The 17,447-nt window shown below is 38.8% G+C and overlaps 1 protein-coding gene across 3 annotated transcripts in view; it reads left to right on the top strand.

The window, feature by feature from the left end:
• Positions 1-17,447, top strand: part of FAT1 (FAT atypical cadherin 1) — a 167,876-nt gene that overhangs the window by 16,261 nt on the left and 134,168 nt on the right. For all 3 annotated transcript variants that reach the window (XM_072625190.1, XM_072625188.1, XM_072625189.1), the window contains exon 2: positions 1,433-4,719. In XM_072625190.1, coding sequence (XP_072481291.1) covers positions 1,452-4,719 — 3,268 coding nt within the window. In that variant the 5' untranslated portion in view covers positions 1,433-1,451. The remainder of the gene's footprint in view (positions 1-1,432; positions 4,720-17,447) is intronic.

Below are 17,447 nucleotides of genomic sequence, written 5' to 3'. Positions count from 1 at the left end.
GGATTTGCATCTGTGACCTGAGGGGAGCTGTTTGCTCTCACTAACCCCCTCCTCTGCTGGGCATGCCTTTGCCCTTTTTCTCTTTTACTGTGAGTTTTTATGACATTTGGCCTGTTCTGTCAGTAGTTTAGAAATTACCCTTTGTATAGGCTGGGTGATATAATTTAAGTGTCTTCAAACATTTATATGGCAGCAAATGAGAAAATAAACACACATATTCTGTACAGAGTGAGGTTAATCCTTCCAATAAAAATTAGGATGAAATTTGAGAGAATTTTATGACCTATCATTATGGCAGACTATTCACTTTGAAGCAGTTAGTAGGAAAAAAACCCCACTGTTTAGACTGATTTCTACGTTAGTCTAGCTGGTTAAATCTTTGATCTCTTTATGTGTTGTGACGATAATAATTTAAGTTTGAATTTATGACATTTGTGACCATTTATTTCAAAATGTGTAATGCAGATGATTTATTTTAACAGTTAATTGTTAGTCTTTTAGAATTTGTAATGAAATTTTATTTTTCATTTGGCAAGAATTTTATCTTTCCTTTTCATCTACTACTCCTCACCCCAAGGAGGTGTGGAGGGTTGTGGTGTAGGAGAGAAAAATAAAACCTTTGTAATAAGTATGCATAGTAAAGCAAAACAAGTTTCCATATTGACCATGTCTAAAAATGTCTCACATTCTGCTTATTCAGTCCACCATCTCTGTGTTAGAAGATGGACATTTGCTTCTTGCCTTTATGATTCATATAATAGAACCTGTGTGACCTTGGTTAAATTACTAAAGCCCTGAGCCTCAGTTTCTTCATTTGTAAAATTGTACTATCGCACAGGGCCTCTGAAGTCCCTTCTGGTTGCATATCTATAGTTACCATAATTGACAAAGGCTTAAGCCAAGGAATCCTAGGTTTGGAGTCCTGGATTTTGAATCTGGCTCCACCAATTACTGTCTGTTTGGGCTATAGCGTCACCCTCAGTCTCCTCATTTGTAAAACGAAGGTGTTGGAATTAAGGTCCCTCCAACTCTAGATCTGTGGTCATATGACTTATTTGATTGGATAATTCAAGTCTGAAGATTTTGCAGGTTTTTAGTAGGTCATTTTAATCTAGTTTTTTTTTTTTATAAAAGCAGTTAAAGTTTACAACATCCATCTGTAGTTTTGGGTCTTATTTTCTTCCTCTGTAAAATTAGGGGCTGGCCTCTGTGACCCTCCTATCACTGGTTGTGACATCATCTTCAAATTTTGATGCCTGCTGAGTTCTCTTTGGTTCTGAAATGGTAAAGAGACCCATTTTGAGATTTATATGGAGGTATATTTCTCTCTACAAAGGGGAATATGCCATTCAAATGTGAAGAGAACCAGGAAAGCATTGCTGTGGTTTCTTTTTTACAAAGTCCTGATTTATATTTATTTTCTTCATTGCAGGTTCCTGGTTGTTAACACCATGGGTAGACATTTGGCCATGCTTTTACACCTAATTCTCCTCCAGCATTTTGGAAACGCTGAAGGAAGCCAAAGAACTGAACAGACTTCTGAAATAATCCAGTTTACACAATTTCAATACAATGTCACCATATATGAAAATTCTGCAGCCAAGACTTATGTTGGGCATCCCATAAAGATGGGCATTTATCTCACAAATCCCTCATGGGAATTACGGTACAAAATTATTTCAGGGGACAATGAGAACCTGTTCAAAGCCGAAGAACATATTCTTGGGGATTTTTGCTTTCTAAGAATAAGGACCAAAGGAGGTAATACGGCTATTCTTAACAGAGAAGTTAAAGATCATTATACCTTGACTGTGAAAGCAGTGGAAAAACATAGCAATGCTGAAGCCCGCACCAAAATTAGGGTACAGGTACTGGATACAAATGACTTAAGACCTTTGTTTTCTCCAACATCTTACAGTGTTTCTCTTCCTGAAAATACAATGATCAGGACCAGCATCGCAAGAGTCAGTGCCACAGATGCTGATATAGGAACCAATGGAGAATTTTACTACAGTTTCAAAGAAAGAACAGATATGTTTGCCATCCACCCAACTAGTGGTGTGGTGGTTTTAACTGGCAGGCTGGACTATGCAGAGACTAAACTATATGAGATGGAAATCCTTGCTGTGGACCGTGGAATGAAATTGTATGGCAGCAGTGGTATCAGTAGCATGGCCCGACTGACTGTTCATGTAGAACAGGCCAACGAGTATGCCCCTGTGATAACAGCAGTGACACTCTCCCCATCAGAACAGGAGAAGGATCCTACTTACGCAGTTGTGACAGTGGAGGACAATGACCAAGGTCCCAATGGGGAAATAGCTTCTTTAAGCATTGTGGCGGGGGACCCCCTTCAGCAATTTCGAACAGTGAGATCTTTTCCAGGAAGTAAGGAATATAAAATCAAAACTGTTGGTAATGTGGACTGGGAGAGCCACCCCTTTGGGTACAATCTCACCCTCCAGGCTAAAGATAAAGGAAACCCTCCACAGTTCTCATCTGTAAAAGTAATTCATTTGGCATCTCCACGGTTCAAGGCAGGACCAGTCCAGTTTGAAAAGGATATTTATAGAGCAGAAATCAGTGAATTTGCCCCTCCCAACACTCCTTTGGTCATGGTAAAAGCCATACCTCATTATTCACACTTAAAGTATATTTTTAAAAGTACTCCTGGCAATGGAAAGTTCCATATTAATCCCCATACAGGTCTCATTACGATTTTAGAACCAGTCAGGACTCAGCAAGCATCACATTTTGAACTTGATGTCACCACCAGTGATAGGAAAGCCTCCACCAAAGTCTTGGTGAAAGTCTTAAGCACGAACAGCAACCCCCCTGAATTTACTCAGACATCCTACAAAACATCCTTTGATGAAAATGTACCAGTAGGGACAAGTGTCCTGAATGTAAGTGCTATCGACCCAGATGAGGGTGAGAATGGCTACGTCACCTACAGCATTGCCAACCTAAATCATGTGCCATTTGTCATTAACCATTTTACTGGTGCTGTGAGTACTTCAGAGGACTTGGATTATGAACTGATGCCACGAGTTTATACCCTGAGAATAAGAGCATCGGATTGGGGCTTACCTTATAGGAGAGAAGTTGAAGCCCTTGTCACACTCACTCTAAACAACTTGAATGACAACACCCCATTGTTTGAGAAAATAAATTGTGAGGGAACAATCCCAAGGGACCTGGGTGTGGGGGAACAGATAACTACAGTTTCTGCAATTGATGCTGATGAACTTCAATTGGTAAGATATCAGATTGAAGCTGGAAATGAACTAGATTTATTTAACTTAAATCCCAGCTCTGGGGTCCTTTCACTGAAGCACTCTCTAGTTGAGGGTTTAGGAGCCAAGGTGTCTTTCCATAGTCTGAGAATAACGGCTACTGATGGGGAAAATTTCGCAACACCATTGTACATCAATATCACTGTGGCTGCCAGTCGCAAACCTGTGAACCTGCATTGTCAAGAGACTGGTGTGGCCAAAATGCTAGCCGAGAAGCTTCTGCAGGCCAACAGATTACACAACCGAGGAGAAGTTGAAGATGTTTTCTTTGATACACATTCCATCAATGCTCATGCACCACAGTTTAGTGGTAGTCTTCCCACTAGTATTGAGGTAAAAGAAAATTACCCTCTGGGTTCCAACATCATACTCATGAATGCTACTGATCTTGACAGTGGTTTTAATAGTAAACTGGTCTATGCTATTTCTGGGGGAAATGATGATAGCTGTTTTATTATTGATATGGAAACAGGGATGCTCAAAGTTTTATCTCCCCTTGACCGAGAGACAACAGAAAAATATACTCTGAATATTACTGTCTATGACCTTGGGATACCACAGAAAGCTGCTTGGCGTCTTCTAGACATCAGAGTTTTGGATGCCAATGATAATAAACCAGAATTTTTACAAGATAACTATTTTGTTGAGGTGAGTGAAGACAGGGAGCTGTATAGTGAAATCATCCAGATTGAAGCTGTAGATAAAGACCTAGGACTGAATGGAGAAGTGAAATATTATCTCCTTACGGACACAGACAAATTTTCAATTGACAGTGAGACAGGTATTGTTAAAGTTGTGGGACCTTTGGATCGGGAAATACAGCATGTTCATTTCTTAAAGGTTGAAGCCAGGGATCAGGCTAAAGTAGAACCTCAATTATTTTCAACGGTGCTTTTGAAAGTAACATTAGAAGATGTGAATGACAATCCCCCTAGATTTATTCCATCTAATTACCTTGTGAAAGTTCGAGAGGATCTTCCAGAAGGAACTATCATTATGTGGCTAGAGGCCTATGATCCTGATTTTGGTCAGTCAAGTCAAGTGAGATACAGCCTTATTGACAATGGAGATGGAAATTTTGATGTTGACAAACTCAGTGGAGCAATTCGTATTGTACAGCAGCTGGACTTTGAGAAGAAACAAGTTTATAATCTGACCATCAGGGCCAAAGACAAAGGAAAACCAATTTCCCTTTCCTCTACTTGTTATGTGGAAGTTGAGGTTATTGATGTCAATGAGAACCTACATCCACCACTGTTTTCTAGCTTTGTGGATAAAGGCTTAGTCAAAGAGGATGTTCCTATTGGTACATCTGTGATGACAGTGTCTGCTCATGATGAGGATACAGGACGGGATGGGGAGATTCGTTACTCCATAAGAGATGGCTCTGGTGTTGGCATTTTCAAAATAGATGAAGAGAAAGGTAAGACCCCTTACTATTTTTACTCAATTAGAAACAGGAAAAGAAGTTTACTTTCTGCTTAAGTGTTGGGGATGTTTTCTTTATATATGTGCATATTAGGGCTTATCCCTTAGCTTGATAAGGATTTTTTTTTTACAGTTGTTGTAGAAAGGGTATATATTTGTGTTTGCCATTAAAACTGGCAAAGGGAGATGCACCTAAAATAAACTAGTAGGGAAGAATTGTGACCCCCTTTAGATAATGTGTACATGTTCTTATCAGAGCATCAGAGGTATAATTACTGCGGTACTGCCAAGTGTAAGAAGGACTTTGAAATTTTTTTCAGTAGTATCATTGCAAAAGGGAAGATAGGTTATTGTTGGGTTTTTTTTTAGATTTTCTTTTAAGACTGAATGAGAAATTCCATACCTACCCAAAACACAAATGCAGAATTATTCAGTATAGCCTTCATGATAGAGTGTGCTAGAGGGAAGGAACCCAAAATATAACTAATTTAATTATTCTTTGACCTATATCATCATGGTCCTATAGAATAAACCATGAGAATGGCTCGGTGAGGCATTTGTAGTGTATTTCATACTCTGGCTTTGAGTTTCCTTGATTCAGAAAACTTGGAGAATTATGGAAGAGAGTTTTGTAACCTCAGACCATATTGGCCTTGGATCTGTATGCATTTATAAGTTCCCACTTATTTTAGATATTCTCTTGATAAATTTTCCCATTCTGAAAGGGACATTTTTTTTTCTGATTCATTTGGTTATAGATGAACCTTACTGTTTCCTTCTCCCGGTGCATAGAATAATGTAATGTATCTTTCTTACCAGAATCCAAAAAAGTTATCTTTTTCTCCGACATCAATGTTCTAATGGTTTCTACTATATTTTGATTAGATTTTACCTAGCAAAATGTCATTTTTCCAATGGACCAAATTTTTTCAGCTGGTATAGCTCCAGTCCAAAAAAACCTATGATGTCTGAGTAAAAGGGATGTCTCCATGATGAGATGAATAATTAAAAACAAAAACAAGCTCATTTGTACAGTATTTGTATCCTCTCATGTGAATGGTTTAAAACTGGCAATGGTTTTGTAAGAACGTCAAAATAGAAAACACCCCCAAAGTTCCCAGGAAAAGATCACAATTTTAACTTGGCTTTTCTTGATTATTCATAAGAACAGTTATTTCTGACATATATTTTCCCTTTATAAGAAGTATCTCAGAGCTTTAATGCATCTTTATATAATACTAGTTCCAGAATTAGTACTGAAAGCATTTAAAGAGCTTGGCCAGAGTTAAGAGCTAAGTAAAAAATAGAATCAAGACCTAATTTGGGCTCTCAGAGCAGTTTCAATTACACAAGTAGTGTCTTTTCAGTTTGCTCTTTCAAGCTTGGACTATTTTTATTGCTGTTTTATAAAGGATAATTTAGAACTACTACTTTTCTTGTATAAATTGAAGGGACTGAGAAATTCCTACTGCAAGAAAGCAAACATAAAAGACAACCCCAAACAACAACAAAAAACCAAAACAGTGGTTTTAAAAATACCATGATGGAGCCTGAAATAGTCAATAGGTTTTGAAAAACTGTATCTACACCTGCTTTTGCAAAGGTACAGACAATGGAAGGATTGACCTGTGATGATCAATAAAAGCAAACATTCATGTGTTGAAATTTTAAATTAAGCTGTTTATAGGTTTTGTGTTTGTCTTTCATTCTGGAAGAGGATCATGACATACCAGTGAGTTGGATTTAAGTGAGGCAGGGCTGTGCAAAGTCACCAGCCCCACTTTCTCCTCTGGAGCCATCTGGGCCCAGTGGCAAGACATAGATCAGAATGAATGCAGATGGCTCTGGATGCAGTGGGAGATCTTGGCCTGTCTTTAACAGGTTTTAGTTTGACTGAGGCAGTACCCCTTCAGTGATTAAGGATAGGAAAGAAATGAGGCAAAGGATGGCCTCTTTGACCTAAAAAAACCCAATCAAACTGGGAGGGGAAGACCCTCAGGGTTTCTAGCCAAAACAGGAACCGTTGCTATTTACATTCACTCTGAGGTTTAAGAGAAGCAGAAAAATAGTGAATTACAAGCATGTCTTGATGCTAAGGCCTAAGTTCAAGTCCTGGTTCTGTAGGGAAGTCACTTGTTCTCACTGTTTTAGGTAACTCTCTCTAAGACTATAAAATGCAGAAAATGTTCCAGCCTCCATTGGCAGAGGGAGTTTCCTCACCTCTTTATGCTAATAGAAGCACAGGTCCTGTTGTTATTCCCTTTTATAGGATCATGACATTAAAACTGCAGAAAAACCCTAGTGTTCACTTAGTCCAACCCACTCATTTTATATGTGGGGAAACTGAGCCCCAGAGAAGAGAAAAGGTCACCCAGTGCTAATGGTGGAGAAGTTTTAGTAATGGCGGAGAAGTTTCTTCATCCGTGCTGGCAAACGTAGGCACCTTTTGATTATGTTAGACAGTCACATGAAACCTATTTGCATTTTGACCATGTCTGCATTAGGATTACATTTCTGGAGATGGTAAAATCAGTAGCCTAAGATATTTTAGAGAATTCTTCCATGTCATCATCTCATCTGCCAGGAGGTACAGACATTTGCTTTTGTGCTGTGGAAACACTAACATTAGGTATAATTGCCTCTGTGACTTTGGGGGTATGCCTGACTCTAATTTCTGTTTTGAATATGATTGAGTAGAAAGAGGTAATTCAGGCCAGGAAGAGGGAAAGAAGGGAAAGCAAGAGCACTAGGAAAAAAAAAAAACACCACCAATGTAAATTGAACTTTTTCTGTCTCTTGGCAGATTCAGTCTCTTTGTTGAACAGTTAGTTACTGACTCTCTGGATTCCACCTTCTCTTTAATCTTCTCCCTTCTACCTCAAATATTCTTTGGTTATTTGAAGATGTGGGCTTTCAGAACATCTGATCTAAAATGCAGAGCCTCATCAGAACTACTTTGACCTTGAAAATAAGCATACCAACTAAGATGTATTTGGCCTCTGCCCTTAGACTTGGACTTAAAACAGAGGGTCCTAACTCTTTTTGTGTCTTGAACCTCTCTGCCAGGCTATCTAGCAAAGCCTCTGAACTTTTCAGAATGGTGTGGTAAAGTTCACAAAATACATAGGATTACAAAGGAAAGCAGTGGCATTGAAATACAGTTATCACATTTTTTTTAACAAGTTCATAAACTCTAGGTTATGAACTCCTGCCAAAATAGAATGATGAGTTACAAAAAAAATGGGACAGTAGCACAGTACATTTCTTCCATGTAGACGTTTATTTTATTTGCATTTCTAATGCCTGGCACAATGCCTGGCATGCAGTAGGTGCTTCATAAATGCTTGTTTTTGAGCATGTTGATGAATTAATTAATTGAATGCATCATAGTACATTCTGCACACCAGTAGCAGCACTGATAGCAGTTACAGTATTTATGTACATATTAAAAAAGAAGAAAATCAGTGGCAACCTGAGTGATTTAAGCGTGTTACATATTTTTAAAATTCCCTTTCCTTCTGCTAAAATCTTTATACTTAAGTTTCAAAAGCACCTAGCCTCCCAAGTGCATTTTTTCAGAGTCAGCACTTTTAATTAAGCAACTACTGTGTATCTGTGCACAGTGCCAGGTGCTGGGGGATACAAAGAAATGTTAAAAAAAAAAAAAAAAAAGACAGTGCTTGCCCTCAGGAAGCTCACAGTCTTGTGGGGGAGACAGTGTGCAAACTCCTGTGTATAAGCAAGATATCTGCATCTGCAGGATGAATGGGAGCTAATCAGTGGTTTTAAAAATACCATGATGGAGCCTGAAAGAGTCAATAGGATTTGAAAAACTGTATCTACGCCTGTTTTTGCAAAGGTACAGACAATGGAAGGATTGACCTATGATGAACAATAAAAACAAATATTCATGTGTTGAAATTTTAAATTGAGCTTATAGGTTATAAGTTTGCTGTTACAGGTTTATTTATAGGTTTGCTGTTTGTCCTTCATTCTGGAAGAGGATCATGACATATCAGTGAGTTGGATTTAAGTGAGGCAGGGCTGTGCAAAGTCACCAGCCTCACTTTCTCCTCTGGAGCCATCTGGGCCCAGTGGCAAGACATAGACCAGAATGAATGCAGATGGCTCTGGATGCAGTGGGAGATCTTGGCCTGTCCTATTAGTTTAAGATTTTGCACATTGGAAAACAAAGCAGAGACCTAATTGGACTCCTAGGGAGTATCCTGTAATTACTTACAGTATAGGTATGATAGTCATTTTTGACTCAACCAATAATCCTTGCTTTATGATTTACGTTTCTTTAAGTGTCCTGTGGATATTAGTAAGCTGTTTGTACAAATCTATGATCACTAATAACTTTGCCATTTGAAGCTGGTGAGAACAAAATGTTACCAGTAATATTGTTTGGACAGTCAGATGTTGAATGAAATGATATTCACTCCCACTGAAGAATCTGCCTTCAGAGCTATAATTAAGTTACACCCCCTTTGTCTCTCCTCTTTAAAAGCTCTATTGTCAATTTTATAAAGTGGATTTAAAAAAAGGTAAATGAAGGATCTTTAAAACATGAGAACTCTCAAATTTAGGTCTTTGGTCTGCCTGACAGATTATAGTATTCACCTCCCATTTCAAATTTATTCGGAAGCGCCTCAAAGTGAGCATCTAAGGGAGGCTGAGTGGAGTCGTGGAAGTGACTTGTATACATTGGTGAAATAAAATGTAGCAAGGTTGTCTTAGTAGATGGTTAGATATCCTTGTTAGTCATTACAGTGTACGGTCATCTCAACTTTCGTCTTTTAACTAATTTCTCAAAAATGGAAGAATTATTTCAGTCAGTTAATAAACATTTGTTAATCATCTGCTATTGAACATAAAGCATCAGGGATTCAAAGATAAATGAAACTCCTTCACTTCAAGAAGCATGTATTTTACCTGAAGAAAGAACACTTACACATTTAAGAATAGACATATATATACATATATATATATATATATATATATATATATATATATATATATATATGTATAAATACAAGGTCATTTTGTGTGTGTGGTGGTGGTGGAGGTGTGTGTTAGTATCTGGGGAATCCAATTCAATGAAAGCCAAGACCTGTGGATTTCCTCTACACCCCTGGTCTTCTCTGACACTGGGCCACACTTCTGGGCAGGCAGTCATCACAACTTACTTGGACTGTTGATAGAGCCTTCTGGTTGGTCTCTCTGCTTTGAGGCTCTCCCCACAACTATCAAAGTGATCTTCCTAAGGGTGGTTCTCACCATTTCGCTCTCAATACATAGTCTACTGGCTCCCTGTCTTGGAGGAAAGGGTGAGGAGGGCAAATAGAAAATGCTTTTTGGCATATCAAGCCTTTCATTGCCTGACCCCTTTCTGCCTTTTCAGTCTTCCTTTTCCTCCTCCCCCCCTCAGACTCTGAGATCCAGTGACACGCTTCTCCTGGTGGTTCCTGGTACATATCCATTTCCTGACTCTGCATTTTCACTGACTCTTTCCCTGTACCTGGAACTTCCTGTCCCCATCTCTGCTTTGTGACTTCTCATTCTTCCTTCAGGTTCTAGCTCAAATACTAAAATGCCTCCTTGTATAGAAAGCATCCCTAAATTCTAGTGCCTTCCCTCTGTTGTTTTTCTCCACTTTATCCTGTCTATAACTTGATTGCACGTAGTTGTTTGCATGTTGTTTCCCCTGTCAGATGGTGAGTTTTCTGAGATCAGGGACTTTTTTGTCTTTGTTTGAACCCTTGGCACTTAGCACAGTGCCCAGCACATAGTAGGTGCTTAATAAAATGCTTATTGACTGATTTATTAAGCATCTATAAAGACAAAACTAAATATCCCCTGCTTTTAAGGAGGAAAAATAATGTGTACACAAGGGAAAGGGAAGAGAATAAACATTTATAAAGCCCCTACTATATGTCAGGTACTTTTTCAAGTGCTCTTACAAATAACCTTATTTGATCCTCACAATAACTATGTTGTTAAATTTTCCTCATTTTACCATTGAGGAAACTGGGCCTAAAAATTAAGTGATTTGTCCAGCTAGATTTTTAACTCTGACTTGCATGCCATTTAGCTGCCACACTTATTATACCTATATGGAAAATAAATACAAAGTAGTGAGGGGGTAGGGATGGGTGAGGATAGCACTGATCATTGGGGAGATCAGAAATGGCCTCTTGTAAGAGCTACCACTTCAGATGAACTGTGAAGGGAGTTGTATGGAGAATTCTGAAGTGCTTAGCTTATTTGCCTCCCTAATAAGTGGATTGCTGTTAAATGCTCTTATTTACATTTTCTGCTTACTCTTGGCCTTCAGTTTTGTTTTGTGATTGGATTCTTAGCTGGTATAGGTTTTCATCTTCCAAAAATTACGCAAACTTTGGGAAACTTTTTCCAAAAAATTAACTCCTTTCGATGGCTTATTGTGGCATTTTTGAACATAAGTCATCACCCTAGTACTGTTAGCCGAAGACCACATCAGGCTAGGGCCTGTTAGGAGGGGATGACTTTAAAACAGAGAGTTAGCTCAGTAAAACTGGTTTGGAGCTGACTTCAGTTATTCATTAGGGATTTGGGGTCCATTTAGAGCTGGTTAGATAGTAATAATCCCCAGAAGTCTAATAAGCAATCTTTTATTGATCTGCCCTATTTTTAACCAATAATTCATTCAGTTTAAGGACATACATTTATTTTATGTAAAATCATCTTTACATATCCAGTAACATTCATTTATATTACCATGGAAATTTTTGAGAGGGTGTTTTAGAGTTGTATGAATATGGTTGAAACTTCTAATGGGACTGGATAGTTCATGCACACAGGAATATTACCATAATGGGAGAAATAGAACTTTTAAAAAAAAATAGTGACTGCCCTTTAGAAGTGTGGTAGACTGTGGTGGGACCAAATTACCTCTATTGAGGCCGGCCCAGAATTCCTGGCAGCTAGGAACTTAAACAGATACTGGTGGGGGGCCCAGTTAGGGGAGTTAAGAAATTTGTTGCTGAAAGGGCTTTTGTATTTCTGTCTTCTCCCCTCCCTGGCAGCTGCTGCTGTCCGGCTCCTGCTTTTCTGTTCTGTTCCTAGGAAAGCCTGAGAGAGGAAAGAAAGAAAGAAAGAAACTCAGACATCAGCTCCAGTGAGAATAAAAAGCACTGGTTTTGGCAGGAGTTAGATCTTGAAGGCATTTCTTGCTCTTTTCTGGAGGAGAAACCTGCCTTTTCTCCTTAAGAAAGCAACCCTGCAGAGTCACTGAGCATAGGAAATGCTTCTTTTTTCTCCCTGTCCCCCAAGAGATAATGGCCTCCCCAGGGAAAGGAAAAAAGTCCTCCCTGAAGTTAGAGTTTTGTGGTGAGAGTAGGATCTCATTAGAGAACCTCAGGAAAGTTGACTTTGTTCTAAAAGAAGATGGAGCTTGGACTTCTGCTTAGCTTTCCTTATGATGCCTAACAAGTGGTGCTTTGAGGATTAACTGACCATTAGATCTGAAAAAGAAAAAATGAAACAGCATCATGAGCCCAATCTTTTCACAGAAAGGTAGTAGTTTTTGTAAAATGATGGTTTTTGTCTACCTGTGTGTGACCCTTCTGAGGGTTGGAATAGGAATAAATTTAATATGGCTTGGCCGAGCTGGCTTTCAGGATCCCCCCACCCCCAAGGGCTTTTGGGAAGCCTGCCTTGTGGTTTCTGGCCTGTGGGAGTAGCAGGAGGGGAGGGGTTGGAAGCCTTCTGTTGCCCTGGATTAGGCTAATGGTTAAGAAGTTTGGATTCCAGCCCCAGATCTCAGGGAAGGTGATTCTCTGCCCCTTGGTTACTGCTTGCCTATGTTGTCTCTCAGAATGACTTAATCTTACCAGTTTTTAGGAGAGAAGATCTGAGGCAACCAGGTAGTGCTTTTACTTAAGGGAAAAAATGAACTGATTGTTATCATTATTAAGTAGATATTATTAATAAGAATAATTGTGATACATAGAAAACTTCTCTTCTGTTGAGTTTATTGAAGTTATCAAGCTAAGAGTGGCACTGATTTTCCTTCCTATTTTTGTAGGTTTTTAAAGACACAGTCTTCCTGTTAAACCCTTGTAGTTCCCCATGCCATCCAGGAAGCCCTCAGGTTACAAATGGGTTATGGTCTAAAAGGTAATCTGAAATCCATAGCATATAGTCTTATAGTAATAGTGTTTTAAAGTGAGTAGCCCCAGCTTGCCCATAGAAGTTTATTTCACTCATGATATCTGGAAATCCATCTTCTCTATGTCCTTTGATTGGACCTACCTGATATCACTGCCCTCTGTGATTTTTCTCCTGATCCCTGTTTTACTGTTTCACTTCCTTTTTTCTTAACATTTTTCCTTCTTTTGTTCATTACATTTCTATGGGTTTTCCCATGATTTTGCTACTTCATGAGTTAATTAGTTGTTTATGAACTAGCTTGGGAACTTAAGCACCATTTATATAGCATTATTTCTCCCTGAAAATGTGTTCTGCCCCCTGCCACTCAAGGAATGTATGTGCCTCTGGGCACAGCTGTGCCAACCATCCATTCAACAACAAACACACCCAGCATGCACCAATCAGGGATTGTAGCTAAGCATATGGCTTTGCCCTCTTTGCTGCTTTGCCTGTTCTGGTGCCATCATGCCTGACACAGGCCACTTGACTCCCAGTGAGAGCAGAACCTAGGAAGCATCCTTTAAATACTGTTATCTCTCTTGGAATTCCTCAGGGATTCCCTGCACACCCCTAAAAGAGGTTTGCCATTTGAATTGATAAGTACTGAGGACTAACCTGTTCATAAGTTGTGGGCATTCATGTCAGTATTTACTACTAAGGCCATCTGGTATTGTGACTAAAGAGTCAGCCTCCAAGTTTGGAAGATCTGAGTTCATGTCCTACCTCTGAAGTAGGCAGTCTGTATAACAAAGCACCTCACTTAATCTCTCACTTGCTCTGACTATTAATGCAGACAGAACAGTTGCTGATTCTGCATTGGTAGAGGGAGTTTTCTCACCAGGAATCCCATATACCAATAGGCATTGTCCAAAATCAAAAAAAACCCAAAACAAATCAAACTTTGCCATTCACAAATTTGGAGTCATTTCATTGTTCAGGTCAATTTTTTTCTTTCTTCCTTTCAACTAATTTATGTTTACTTGATATCAGGACCTGTCTACATACATTGAGACTTGTCCAAACTCTAGTTTCTCAGATTTGTCTTCTTTTCACAGATGTTATCAGACTGTCTGGCAGCTGTGACAAAGAAGCTAGTTTGTAATGTGTGGCTTCATAAACCTGCAAGTGGCATATTTGTATTTGGGGTTGCCTTGTTCAGGCATGTGAACTGTAGTGGGCCGATACCATCCAAAGGGTTTTTCATGGCAAAGATACTGGAGCAGTTTGTCATTTCCTTCTCCAGTGGATTAAGGCAAACAGGGTTAGGTGACTTGTCCAGAAACACACAGCTACTAAAGTGTCTCAGGTTGACTTTGAATTCAGGTCTTCCTGACTCCAGGCCCAGGGCTCTATCCACTAAGCTGCTTAGCTGCCTCCTATATTCGTATAGTCTGCCAGTCTTTTACAATGTAGTTTGCTCTTGCTGTTTGAATGAATCATAGCCCAAGTATTTTCAGTTTTCTCAGTAAGATTTACTAAAAAACAAAATCTTACATGTAACCTTAAAGGGTCATCACATGGTGTGCTCATTGATAAGTTGGTTTGGTGAGTGGCTTCAATTTCTATGACTCCCTTTCCCCAGGGTTCCTCCCCAACACCAGCCAGTTTATGCACTATTCTGATAGTGTGCACTTTGGAAAAAACTCCACTGCCCAACTTAAAATTTCAGTGTGTAATCTTCCAGATGGGAAGACTGGTTATTTAAACAATTAAATATTTACATCAAACCTGAAAGAGTATGCATGCATTTGGGATTCTGGCCAGTAGATACTTGAAGATACTTGAGAGAGAGAGAGAGAGAGAGAGAGAGAGAGAGAGAGAGAGGTAGGTATGTGTGTGAGTGTGTGAGAGAATCCAAAAGTCATACCATAATTTGCACTGAAAGAAGTTAGTTACCTTGGTAATATTGTACTAGACCAAGGTTGTGGAACCTGCGGCCTCCGAGCCTCATGTGGCCTTCTTGGTCTTCAGGTGCAGCCTTTTGGCCTTTTATTTAAGGGAATTTGTTCTGCGAAGGTTGGATTCACTCAGAGGGCCACAGATGAGGACCTAGAGGGCCACATGTGGCCTTGAAGCCACAGGTTCTCCACCCCTGTATGGTTCAGGGGATGTCTGGCTATCACTTTCAGAGTTTTCTATCAAATGTGGTAATAGAAACAAATGGCTTTGCTTTTAGCTACGTAGCCCCGTGAAACAGCTGGGGGTTATTCTGGCAACATCAGAGAGGATGCTTGAACTGAATATTCCCACTTTCCATTACTTAAAGAAGCATCCTTGCAATGTCAAGGCTGATTATCTAAGTCTTTTCCCACCACCCAGCCCTGCTGCCCTTTACTTTATTATCCAGGATTCTCCTTCCACAGTTGGGGTTCAGCTGTTGTCACTTCTCTCAGAGCCTGGCAGACAGTGTCAGTGGAAGAAAGTCAGCAGTTTTGGGGGGGATACAAATGGGATATGCATGTGACTGTTCTTTTAAATGGTCAAATGGAAGGCCTAAAATTATTCTTCTGTGGAGCACAGACATATTTACTTGGAAATGTTTTTTTTAAATGGGAGGAACACCCATTCAAAATGATACCTGTCTCCAAACTTCCCAGGTTAAATTATGGCCCCAGATCTTTTTACCTCTAATTCCTGGGATTGTCCTTTTAACTCTCCTAAAGCATTTAAGACAACAGTCCATGTATGGCAAACAATATCTGTTTCTTTAGATTCGAAATTGTTCTCCAGTTCGGGATTAGACTCTAACCAGTTTACTATGGAAACTCTCCCAGCTACTTAGCTAACATTCATTTCACTTTATTCCAGTAATAGGATCTGTCAGAAAACTGAGATTTCTAGTAGCAGAGCTGTGTTGACAGACTAAAACAATCTTGATTCAAGAGACTTCAGAAAAAGGGGATTATGGAGTTTAATAAACAAAGCATCTTAGTTTGTGGTTGGCCCACACCAGCTCAAAGAAGGGACCGTTATTATTTTGAGTGAAACTTGCCCACCTTTTAAGACTACTCTTCATTATAATATGTGACACTGCCTGAAATAATTTAAATAAACTAATTCTCCAAGTGGGAGATTATATTAAACTGAAAGAAATGTATTATGGAATTATTTTTATCTATAGTATACAGTCAGTTGCAGAAGCAACCTATTCTCTACAGACATGCCTACATAATAAATTCCCTCCCAGCTTTTGTTTAGTTTTGTAAATGCATTCTCTACCTACTCTTATATTTGGACTATGTGTTTTTTTTGTTATCTCAGGCTGCAGATATTTTTGGCCAATGAACTAACTTATAATGACTTTAAAATAGGTTTATAAGGATAATCTACCATTATATTCTCAATCATGTAGCATTTAAAATATATCAGGTAAATAATATTTTCCATTTTTTTTTTCTTTTTAAAAAATCTATTGACCAGATGAAAAGTACCTACATTTTCTAGAATGGAAAATGATGACCTGAATGTTTGGACACAATTATCAATTTTTTATTGGGATATAGTAATGGGAATTATTATTTTTTTTAGAGTTTAGAAATCAAGACACTTTTTTTTTAAACCAAGGAAACCTTATCTAGTAGATGAGGAAGTCTAATATTGTGGGAAGTCTAAATAATTTCCACCTTTTCATGTATTTAGTAGAATGTAATTTGATTCAGAATAAAATTAAACTTGAATCTTACCATTAAATCTATTGGAAAGAATTGTCTATTGATAATATAGATCTCATGTTTATGCCTAATGGACTTATCAATTCTGGTAAACTGTGAATTCCTTTCAACATTTTAAATTCTAGACTGCATAGTTAAATATTTTGTCTTTCAGTCTTTGCTATTTCTGTTGATGGCATCACCATCATCCCATTATCCAGAATCAAAACCTCAGAATTCTTTCTGACTCTTTCCTATCCCTTCTGCCTTGAGGTCCAGTCTGTTGTCCAAGTCTATTCAAGTCTACCACTGTGCATCTCTCACCTTTGTTTTCTTTGCACTCACATTGTCACGAGGTCACATCTGGACTAGAGTATATTAATAAGCTTCTACCAGTACCAGTTAGACTTCTCTGCACATTATACCCGCTTCTCCATCCTGTCCACCTCCCAAGTCTTTCCTCTTATCAAATTTGTCCTTTCCTAAGCTGCCAAAAACAACCTTCTTCCACTGAAGTCTGCTTTAAACTTTCCATTGACTTTGTTTCCTTTACCATAAAATACAAACTACCAAGTTTGATATTTGAAGTCCATCTAAGTTTGGCTGTGAGCTACCTTTCCAGCCTCATTTAGTATTATTTCCCTTCATATACATTGCATTCTGGCCATATTGGGTTGTACCCTGAAATCAACCTGGCAATCATTTCCATCATCTGGTCCTTATTAAGCATTTACAATGTGCTAGGCACTGTACAAATACAAAGGATGAAGCCCCTCTTACTCTCACTGAGCTCACATTCTAAGGAGGAAGATGAATGTATATTGGTGAAATAGATAGAGCACTGAACTTAGAATCAGGAATACTCATCTTCATGAGTTCA

This window comes from Notamacropus eugenii, chromosome 7 (genome assembly GCF_028372415.1).
Source record: "Notamacropus eugenii isolate mMacEug1 chromosome 7, mMacEug1.pri_v2, whole genome shotgun sequence".
NCBI lineage: Eukaryota > Metazoa > Chordata > Mammalia > Diprotodontia > Macropodidae > Notamacropus > Notamacropus eugenii.
Note: the sequence above shows the minus strand (reverse complement) of the source record. Positions and strands in the feature narration are given on the sequence as shown.